Source organism: Ooceraea biroi, chromosome 12, assembly GCF_003672135.1.
Source record: "Ooceraea biroi isolate clonal line C1 chromosome 12, Obir_v5.4, whole genome shotgun sequence".
NCBI lineage: Eukaryota > Metazoa > Arthropoda > Insecta > Hymenoptera > Formicidae > Ooceraea > Ooceraea biroi.
The window spans coordinates 12,662,669-12,674,537 of NC_039517.1; the positions used below are offsets into that span (position 1 = coordinate 12,662,669).

Sequence of the window (11,869 nt, forward strand, 5' to 3'; positions counted from 1 at the left end):
CGAGGTTTTTCGCATAGCTAAAGTACAACGTACCAACCCCGTGACCTATCTACTCGAGGACTATCGCGACAAACCAGTCGTCGGAGCGTTCTACGAGCACGAGTTGCATCGCGCGAGGTATCCTGACGTGTACCTCGTGGAGAAAGTACTGCGCAGGAGAGGTGACGCGGTCTACGTGAAGTGGCTGGGATTCGATGGATCGCACAATTCGTGGATACACAAAGACAATGTCGTTTAATACTTTTATTATTTTATCACAAACGTATACAATATATAAATGTATAACTATATGATAGTATATTGATACATTATATGAAAATATATGCAATACAATAACTCTTTATTATTATCCTTATCCTACATATTTTACAACGGTATCCGGAAATGTCCCCACGGCAGCGTATTGTTCGTATCGGGTACAACGTAGCGCTTATCGTCGTACGGACTCAGAGCGATTTTCGTCTCGCGAACGGTGTACACGTTATGCAGCTTCGATGTTATACGCGATTGATCTCGAGTCATTTCTATGTAGTCTTTCAAACACTGCATGTAATCAGCGAACGCTATCGTTCGCGCGACTACATTACTCTTAACACCTTTCGCTTTCTTCGTATCTTTTTTACCGTCTACTTTCAAAGCATACATTTTGGCTCTGAGCCCCACAAATTCCGTCATGATCGCGCCGTTGTTCTCATCTTTCATTAAACTTGGTACTTTTTTATTCGCGAGCGGTATTCCGTATACGTTGTCGGATGCGTAATAGCTTGTATCAAATCGTGCAAGGTCGCGTTTCATTTGCTCGTACACGTCCTCGCACTCGATATGATAAATTAAACTGTCGGTATCCGTGTACGTAACCTTACACTTCTCGCGATAAAGAGGTAACATGTACTCGTGGTGAAATTCGTACAAACAGACCTTGAATATGTCGAGGATGCACATACCCACGTAGATCGGTTTGTTGAACTTCACCTCGAGCTTACGCATCTCGATCGCGACCAGGTTTTCCGAAAAGACGCTGCGACTGTGAAAATTCGGTTTCGCAATCATTGCCTCCGAACCGTATGGTCCGTTCCATTTCGTTAACAGTTTAACATCCACGTGATTGTGCACGTTCTCCATGGTTTTACCGAATACCGCATTGTTCATTAGTTTGTACAAATTTTTCTCAAAATCAGTTTTCGCTGCCGTTCTAAATCGCGTATTTAGTTCGATGTACTCGCGGAGCCATGGAGATTGCGCGAATTCTAATACGCGGTGTATTTTTGTGACGCGAAGACCGTGACGCGTACACTGCTGCAGGTTACGATAATGAATGACGTACCGCTTCTTATCGTACACAGTTGCGAGCAGCTTATCCTGCCGTTTACTCGGCGGCTTATCGCGCGTCGGGCAGAACGGAAGGTCGACGTGCGCGTCGTGCAGTTGTTGCGGATACTCGAGATCGACTTCAAGAATGTATCCCTTTGGTGAATCAGGAGTGATCACGTTCACGTCGAAATTGGAAGTGTCATCGATCCATCGAAATTCAGCATAGGGCAGTGGTTGACACATTGCCCAACCGTACAAGTTATTAACGTCGTAATACATGAGATACAACGAAGGTTTCGATGGGTCGTACGACTGCATGCACTTGTTGTTGGCTTGCGCGTACCTGTTCGAACATTGGCTCAGGCCACCGCGTATACCGCGTTCTATGTACAGGGTGGGGAAAAATTATTGGTCACGCTTTCGCCAGTCGATTCTACTCGTCGAGATCGCCAACATTGCATCATAAACATGGTGCCGCAAAATTAACTTTCAAGGTCATTTTCAATGTCAAATTTTTTTATTGGCTTAGTCGATTCTACTCGTCGAGCTGAACAAAAGTCTCAAAGGGACCATATGCCGGAAATCAATATTTCATAGAGAAATCTTCGTTTGAAGTTTTTAGAAGCCAAAAAATTTCGTAAAATTAATTGTGATGAATGTAAAATCTGCTTAATCTACTCTTAACGCTACCCAGGAACAACGAAGTGGGCGTGGTAGATTTTTGTTCCCTTCGGGGTAGCTTGGTACCCAGTAACATTTCAACGGCTGTTGGTTCCTTAAAGCAACGGTCATTTGCCTCGGAGAGGAATAATATATCGCTCCATAAGGCATTCGTTACTTGTGCTTAAGAAGCTTTCCATCCATATCCAGACCTTTTTCGTGATTATTAGAAGACCGCCGCTGATCTTGAATCAATTTTCAGTGTAAAATTAAAACAAATTGTTTTAATTGTTTACCAAATTTTTTCTAAGAATAACGTTGCTGTAGCATGCCTCGAAGTGGTGGCCGTGGTGGCCGTGGTGGTCGTGATCGGGCGCTTCGGGATGGGCGTGACCAACGTCTAATGCTTCGAGCAATTGATCGTGCTCATGGTAATTACACACGAGCACGAGCTCTTTATGCTAGTTGGTTGCGACGCCAAGCTAATGGCAGACCATTACGTCCAGGGTCCGTGCCTGATCGTCGAGAATTTCAACGACTCGATGAACGATTACATGATCAGGAGCAAATGAATTTTGCAGGTGCTGGCCACCGTAGGGCAGGTCGTCCTCGTGTGTCTTGGAGAATTGAGGAACGTATGATTGTTCTAGCTCGAACTTATCCTGTCATGGGATCACGACGCATAGGCGCGCGAGTAGGGGTTGATCATAAAACAGTCTTGCGCATTCTCCGTGAGGAAGGCCTACGACCCTACAAAGTGCAGGTAGGGCATGAGTTACGACCTGGTGATCGCACAGTTCGTCTTCGTTTTTGTCGGTGGATGCTTCGTAAGATCCGAAGATATCGGCACTTTCTGAAAAATATAGTGTTCACTGATGAATCCAGTTTTTCCAGCACTTCCATTTTGAACCGGCAAAATGTTCGCATCTGGCGCAGACGCAATCCACACGCAATGGTCCAAAGAGTTCAGCAGGGCCGTTTTTCAGTCAATGTTTGGGCAGGGATACTCGGGAATGATTATATTACTCCTGTGTTTCTCTCAAACCGATTGTCAAGCGTTGAGTATTTGCGGTTTCTACGTCATACTCTCCTGAATCGACTGCGACGTATGGTTCCGAGGAATGCCCGTAATCGAATTTTTGTTATGCATGACGGTGCTCCACCGCATTTCGGCAGGCAAGTCCGCGCTTTTTTACAACGAGTTTTTGGAACTCGATGGATCGGTCGTAATCCTGCGCCACACTCATGGCCCGCCCGTTCACCTTACCTGAACCCTCTGGACTTTTATTTCTGGGGAGCTCTGAAAGCCATTGTTTATGGGTCAAGCAGGGCTTTAAGGACAGCTCAGGATTTACGAGATCGCATTGAAGAGGCGGTTGCTACTTTAGCACGAAATCGAGCTGTGCTCCGTAGAGTGCGAGATAATTTGGTGGAGAGACTCCAAGCTTGCATTGATAACGGTGGTGGTCACATTGAAGCTGGCAGACAAGCACAACTGCTCAGAGCTATTGGGGCCGATGGGTCAGTTCTGTTTGTTCGTAGGTAGCGTCGACGACGATAAAGTGAGAGGCAAGGGGAACTCACTGTAATCAAGTCACCCCGAGGTGAGAGGCGAGAGGAACTCACTGTAATCAAGTCACCCCGAGGTGAGAGGCGAGGTGAACTCACTGTAATCAAGTCACCCCGATGGGAACAGAAATCTACCACGTCCACGTCGTTGTTCCTGGGTAGCGCTAAGAGTAGATTAAGCAGATTTTTGACCTTGAAAACGAATTTTTCAGGGTCATTTTTAGGGTGTGATTTTCGCTAATCATGATCAGGATATTCAGAACATGATTTTAAGAACTTTATAAGCATCAGATTTATTTTCTGACTTCATAAAAATCGATTTTTTTGAAATTTCAGGCAAAAAAACTTCAAATGAAGATTTCTCTATGAAATATTGATTTCCGGCATATGATCCCTTTGAGACTTTTGTTCAGCTCGACGAGTAGAATCGACTAAGCCAATAAAAAAATTTGACATTGAAAATGACCTTGAAAGTTAATTTTGCGGCACCATGTTTATGATGCAATGTTGGCGATCTCGACGAGTAGAATCGACTGGCGAAAGCGTGACCAATAATTTTTTCCCACCCTGTACATGACCATATCGATATCGGTAAGAAGTTCGAAATTTATACGCGTATGCTTGAGCATCGCGTCCCACGTAAAACCGGGCAGAGTGTAATAATGCGCGGGATCCAGACCGTAACTATTGATGCAGCTATCGCGGAAATTTTCGAATACGTCGGCCAACAACAAGACGTCCGTTTTCAAGTACAAATCGCTGTACTCGCCGAGCGTTCGAATGGCGAACCGCTGCCAGATGTTCTCGGTGTGCGCGTAATTGCTCTCGGATACCGTATCACCTGTCAGAGAACTATAGAACGATTCGCGCGGCGGTAGGCGAGTATCCTCAATTTTTCGGCGCAATCCACGTACTCGTAAAGGAACACGCCCTTTCGCCGTAAGTAAATCAAAGTCGTCAGCCGACAATTTTGCAAATTCGGATCGTACGATTCGGAATTTATTGTTATTTAAATAAGATGACAATTTATCGAGACTGCTGCTTAAGAATTTAAATGAATCGATGAACCGCAATTGCATGTGGTTTCGCCATGTTGTCTTATCGTCTTCGAACCTGTAAACGTGTTTCGTGAACGAAATGTACTTTTCTTTATTAATCGGCAATACATCGACATTGCCCATGAAATTGCTGGCCAGTTCTTTGACAATGAAATGCGCGTTGTAGCCGGATAAATTATGGAACACTATCGGAATAGTACGCGAATCTCTGTAATTTAGGTTACAATTCGCGTGCGCGGGACCTCTGTATCGACCGGTCAGGTGGCAATGATCACGAACCCGCGTGTTGTCCGGCGCGAACGGTTTCTCGCAGATATGACACTGCGTCGCGCTATCGAATTTTTCGCGCTCGTCTCGAGTTAATTCTACCATGGGGACATTTCTCGACAAAATCGCTTTCACGCGATACGCTAAACTTCTTACTTCTTCGACAAACCACGATATACAATCGGTATCGCGACGGGATCGGTACTCGGATAGCGAGTCGTCGTAGAAGCACCGCACATAATACCCGATGCTGAATACCCGGTGACGCTGGTACAGCTTCGGGTCGTCCTTCTCCTCCGTCTTCTGCAGGATGCACTCCAGATCGGCGTACACGACGAACGTCATTCGCTCCTTCCTGTTGTAGTCGATGAAACTTAGCCACTTGTCCTCTTCGTTAGGTAAGACGATGGCGCATTCGTTCATCTTGCTGCAATCCACGGAGTGGGCCTCCAATCTCTCATTAGTGTAGAAGTAGTGTAGACATCTGCAAGAATAAAAGAAAGTACCTATTAATTCCTGACATTGCATACGTATTTATTCATTATATACAGGTATACTAACGCTACTTACCGATCACAAATGTATATTTGCCCATTCTTCTTATTTATCTGGCAACTCACTAAGCGGGATAGATTCTTGATGCACGCGAAATGTCCCACGTTGTTGTCCTGCGCATCTTGCACGTACAGCAGATTTGCGTGCTTATCCATCTTCTCATCGGTGAGTCGTTTGGTACGATCGTGAGTTGTTCCTCTTCTTTCTTCTTCTTCTGGATGGTATACACGTTTATGGAGATGTCGTTCAGACGTTCGAACTTCACAATGTTCTTCAGCGTTACGGGAAACTCTATGCCCTGGAGATTCAGCACCGTCGTGTAGTGCAGGTACGAAGATTTGCGTTCTGTGTGCCTTTCCGCAGGATAAAGAGCGGCGACCACCGACCACGCGAAGCACGCATTGTCCATCGTTCGCACGTTCACCACTGCTTTCTTCGACTTTATCTCCTCCGATAACTTGATGTAACATCCCGCGTGCAAGGGATTGTACTTGTTCACGTTGATGATCAGGTTCAATATACGCGACAAGGCCCATCCGCTATCGCGCTCCTGGAACTCTTCGAGAATTGCCAAGGTGAGCTCGATCACGTGCTGCTCGTGCTATTCTTGCAGATCAGACGTAGCGAAGAGGCCACGATTTTTCGTGTTGATGCTTTTATTAGCGGTCTTCTCACCCGACACGAACACACCGTTGAACACGGTGTTCACTTTTACGCTGTTGTGTTGTTCAATAGCGTTGTGCACATGCTCCAGCACTATGCTACTAGCGTCTTCCAGGAATCGTCGCGGCTCGATGTAATTCGCGTTGATCACCGCACCGGTTAATATACGGTTTTCAAACGCGGTATCAATCTCTCGCCATGAGAGTTCTGCGGTGGAAGGCTGTTCAGCGTAACCACCACCACCACCACCGAAATGTATAAAGAGTCTTTCCAAACGCTTCTTCAATCCCTCGAGCCGCGCGATTCGAGCCACTAACGATTGTATATTTCCGATGGATAGCCGCGGACGCTTGGCACGACTCTTTTCTTCCAATTGTTCAATACACTCGTCACAACGTTGCACCCACGCGAAATATTCGCCCAAGGTAGCAACATTGTTGGCTTCCTCCAACAGGTCATGTTCACTCTGCTCCATGTTTCCGTAGCACTTCTTACTGACAACTTTTCTATGGAGCGCTCGTAACCAACTGTGGTACTAAACCTTTTTTTCCGTTTGATTATATGACATCTCCGTCTCTTTCCACCCTGCGGCCACATTCTTTGACTGCAGCTAACGGTTGAAGACCCACGTGCCAGAGGACACTTGAGAGGACACCCGCCCCTCCCCACACCCCTCTGAACCCCATGGGTTAGAATCCGGGTACCGGCGTCCCGAAGAATTTTTAACGGATTTTTTTATCTATCGACTATCTCACGCGCGGTAACGTCTTTTGTCGTAATTGATAGCAGCCAGGGTATCGGCGCTTGCAATTTTTTATCGCTTATGTAAAACAATATCATGGTGTTCCCAGTAGTCTGTTTACATAAACATCCCTTTGACTGGTACCGGCGCTCAAAGACCCGCGTGTCCTCCCCTTAACGTCATACCCCGCGTCTAGAGACCCCCCCTCGGAGCCTCTGAGTTAGCGGACCCCCTCCCCCTCCCCGCACCTCCCACAGAGGTTCTGAGTTAGCGGAACCCCTCCCCCTCCCCGCACCCCCCTCGGAGGTCCTTAGTTAGCGGACCCCCCTCCCCCTCCCTGCAACCCCTCGGAGGTCCTGAGTTAGCGGACCCCCCGCATAACGTCATACCTCCCCGCCCAGAGACCCCCCTCCCCGCGTGATGTCATACCCCCCGCCCAGAGACCCCCCTCCCCGCGTGACGTCATACCCCCGCGCCCAGAGACCCACCTTCCCCGCACCCCCCCTCGGAGCCCCTGGGTTAGAACTCTCCCTTACCATACTAGTGATCTTTTGTTAATAATTCATTACTCTCATATATGGAATTCTCATATAAGAGAGCATTGGTAAATTCACCTTTGAAGTCTTCATCTTTGAATGATCTTTCTTCTAACGATGTTATATCAACTGTCTTGCTCGTTAAAGGCTCCTCTGACATTTTTGCTGTTATATTTAATTTCTAATATTAATGTTTAGTACTTCTCGCACTGATTAACGCACAATGCCTCTTACTCTGTTGACGACTGCTCTGATATTCGAAAACTTTCGTAACAGTCCTTGCCAACGTCACAAAGGAAGCAGTACTTGCAAAACATGTTTTGTCAAAATAAGATATATGAAATAAGATTGATGCGCAAACTTATATCATACTATTATTTTGACAGTATTCATATATAATTAGTGACTTAATAGTTTTTGCTAATATTTCCATTGTAATTATTACATTGTAATTATTAATAATTCATTATATTTATTTTATGAACATATACGCTTTTTTATGTAAGCATTATTGATATTAATATATTTAAAAAATTTAGTTTTTATTTACACTTAAATTAGCGTAAATTTATTATTTATTTACGCTTTTTTCATTTTTATGTTCACATGATTTAAAAAAAAAAAAAAAAGTATACGAGAATCGAACTCGGGCCGGCAGCTCGGTAGTTCGCTGCCGTTCCTGCTACGCTACGCCAGCTAGTTGATAACCTCTCTTAAGAACTTGTACTCTTCATAGCTTCTATTTTTGAACCATTTGTTCTCGACAACGGGGACGCATTGGCGTCTATCCTATTACCATGTGTTACTAGTAGTCAAGTACTATTAACTAGGATGGGCGAATTTTTAGAAAAGATCGATTTTCGAATCGATCTTGAATTGGGATAACTAGGATCGATCTACTAATAAAATCGGACTAAAAAAATCGATTTCCTAAAAATCGATTCAAAAAACCGCATAAGAAATCAAGTTGGTAACTGTTGGAAAATTCGTGAACCTGATTGGTGTATACTTATAGGGCAGTCTTCATAGTCAGGGCAGAGATTCAGTAATTTGATTGTCGATAATTTTCGGTATCGTTAACTAGCGACAGCCTATGAGAGCCACGTTTTTCTGCAAGATCGTTCTTGCTATTAGCTGTCGTTAGTTAACGATATCAAAAATTATCGACAAGCAAGACTCCCGGCCCTGTTCTCATATTTGAGATCGTGTTTATTAAGCCAATAAATTCCGTATGAATATCTTGTAATAAACTTAAGATGATCTCAAATATAAGAACTAAGAACGGACTATGAATACCGCCCTATAAGCATACACCAATCAGGTTCACGAATTTTCCAACAGTTGCAAACCTGCTTTCTGTACTGAACGTAGCTATTCTTGCATAACTATGATTAATGATTAATTATAAATTATAATTTTCAAAAGATTTACAAAGTTGATTTATAAAATAATTTAATTAATAATTGTTAGATCGCCAGGACAGAATATAACAACGCAGTATTCTATTGACCATATTGGCAAATGTTTATTATAGCACAACGTTTCAGCCGAGATTCCGGCCCTTTTCAAGTGCAAGAACACAAAACAATGTCACTTTCTGGAACGATAAACAACAAGTTGATATACAAATGAAAAATATTAAAATCAAGTACAAGATTACAACTTACTGGCAGAAAATGACACAATCAGTTAAAACTAAGAATATAACACAGTCGCACAATATTACAAAGACGTGAGCATCGCGCTGTGTACCGCAAACAAGTGACGAGGTGGAATCAGTTCAACATGTTATTGAGAACAGTGTCGTATATATCAGACATATTTTCGGTGTCTCTCTGGAGATTGATCGAATCGCGATGCCGTTTAATAAAAAACATCTCGGCAATTTCCCGCTTTTTTAGGTGACTTTCCTCATGTAAAACGTCAACGTTATGCCAATCAAAATCATGATTAGCATCAATTCTGTGTTTGCTGACCACAGAGCGATTACTTTCATGTTTCTTGACATCAGATACGTGCTCTTTGACACGAGTGTCAAGTCTTCGCTTAGTCTACCCTATATAACAGGTGTCGCAATCGTTACAATTTATCCTATAAACAACACCAGTCTTCAAGCCATTCGTAAGTTTGTCTTTGCCTAACTTAATAAGTGAGTCAAGTCTTTTTTGAATATAATAAACTGGATGTAGCAAATATCTCCTCATTAGTCGTCCGACATCCTCACTCAGGCCAGTTACATATGGAAAAGATATAAATTTATTATTCAAAGGTGTGTTACTCTCATTGATCTGGTCACCAACCCTCGAAGGAGAAACAATTCTGGATGTGCCATCAGTATAATATATCTTATTTAGTTGCTTTTTTATGTATCGATCAATAAAATCAGAAGGGTAGCAATTGTTTAACAAAATAGTACGTATCGACGCAATGTTAGCCTCATGAAACCCAACGTCCGAAAGTAAGATCGCTCTGTCGACCAACCCAGTGATAACATTAATTTTATACTTAGTAGGGTGGTTAGAAAAGTAATTAACGTATCTCCCCGAATAGGTGGGTTTGCAACACCAATTAGTAATAAGTCTTCCATTATCTCTAATAACGGTAGTGTCAAGGAAATTCAACGAATCATTCGATTCCAATTCATACGTATATTTTAATCTATCGTGATATCCATTAAAGGTGTCAAGTACTAAATGAATTTTATCCCTGGGCAGTATCACAAAAATATCGTCGACCTTGAGACTGCTTGTATTGACACTTTCCAATTTGATGTTAGGGTTTTTCGTAGATATGTCGACGATATTTTTGTGATACTGCCCAGGGATAAAATTCATTTAGTACTTGACACCTTTAATGGATATCACGATAGATTAAAATATACGTATGAATTGGAATCGAATGATTCGTTGAATTTCCTTGACACTACCGTTATTAGAGATAATGGAAGACTTATTACTAATTGGTTTTGCAAACCCACCTATTCGGGGAGATACGTTAATTACTTTTCTAACCACCCTACTAAGTATAAAATTAATGTTATCACTGGGTTGGTCGACAGAGCGATCTTACTTTCGGACGTTGGGTTTCATGAGGCTAACATTGCGTCGATACGTACTATTTTGTTAAACAATTGCTACCCTTCTGATTTTATTGATCGATACATAAAAAAGCAACTAAATAAGATATATTATACTGATGGCACATCCAGAATTGTTTCTCCTTCGAGGGTTGGTGACCAGATCAATGAGAGTAACACACCTTTGAATAATAAATTTATATCTTTTCCATATGTAACTGGCCTGAGTGAGGATGTCGGACGACTAATGAGGAGATATTTGCTACATCCAGTTTATTATATTCAAAAAAGACTTGACTCACTTATTAAGTTAGGCAAAGACAAACTCACGAATGGCTTGAAGACTGGTGTTGTTTATAGGATAAATTGTAACGATTGCGACACCTGTTATATAGGGTAGACTAAGCGAAGACTTGACACTCGTGTCAAAGAGCACGTATCTGATGTCAAGAAACATGAAAGTAATCGCTCTGTGGTCAGCAAACACAGAATTGATGCTAATCATGATTTTGATTGGCATAACGTTGACGTTTTACATGAGGAAAGTCACCTAAAAAAGCGGGAAATTGCCGAGATGTTTTTTATTAAACGGCATCGCGATTCGATCAATCTCCAGAGAGACACCGAAAATATGTCTGATATATACGACACTGTTCTCAATAACATGTTGAACTGATTCCACCTCGTCACTTGTTTGCGGTACACAGCGCGATGCTCACGTCTTTGTAATATTGTGCGACTGTGTTATATTCTTAGTTTTAACTGATTGTGTCATTTTCTGCCAGTAAGTTGTAATCTTGTACTTGATTTTAATATTTTTCATTTGTATATCAACTTGTTGTTTATCGTTCCAGAAAGTGACATTGTTTTGTGTTCTTGCACTTGAAAAGGGTCGGAATCTCGGCTGAAACGTTGTGCTATAATAAACATTTGCCAATATGGTCAATAGAATACTGCGTTGTTAAAATAATTTAATATAATTTTCGGAGATAATGCAGAGATTAAAAAAAGAAAAAAAGTATTTTGAAACATTTTTATTCAATTTTCCAATCTTGTACAGATAGATAGGTTAAAAATAATACACACTGTAAATGTTCGGATGACAATTTGTTTCGTTTCTCTGTTATAATATTTCCAGGTTTGGAGAACAAACGTTCAGCTGGAACGGACGTAGCCACAATTGATAAATATCTTTTTGCAATGGCATGAAGAGATGAATACATTTTTAAATTATGAAGCCAGAAGTTAATTGGATCTTCGTATAACCCAATAATTGGTTGGTTAAGATAATGTTTAAAATCATTCGGCATATCATTATCAGTGCAGTCCATTTGTTCCATAGAAGCAAGTTCATTATGATATGACCATAAAGAATTACTTTTATTGAAAATTACTGTATTTTCTGTCATATTATTTTTTCTTAATACATTGT

At 42.2% G+C, this 11,869-nt stretch overlaps 1 protein-coding gene across 1 annotated transcript; it reads right to left on the minus strand.

Moving 5' to 3' along the window:
• Positions 1–366: 366 nt before the first annotated feature.
• LOC105284839 lies at positions 367–6,558 on the minus strand. The gene is given in 5 exon segments (XM_026974018.1): positions 367–1,654; positions 4,114–5,349; positions 5,436–5,595; positions 5,598–6,021; positions 6,130–6,558. Coding segments are annotated over 5 exon segments (3,537 nt in total).
• Positions 6,559–11,869: the final 5,311 nt, after the last annotated feature.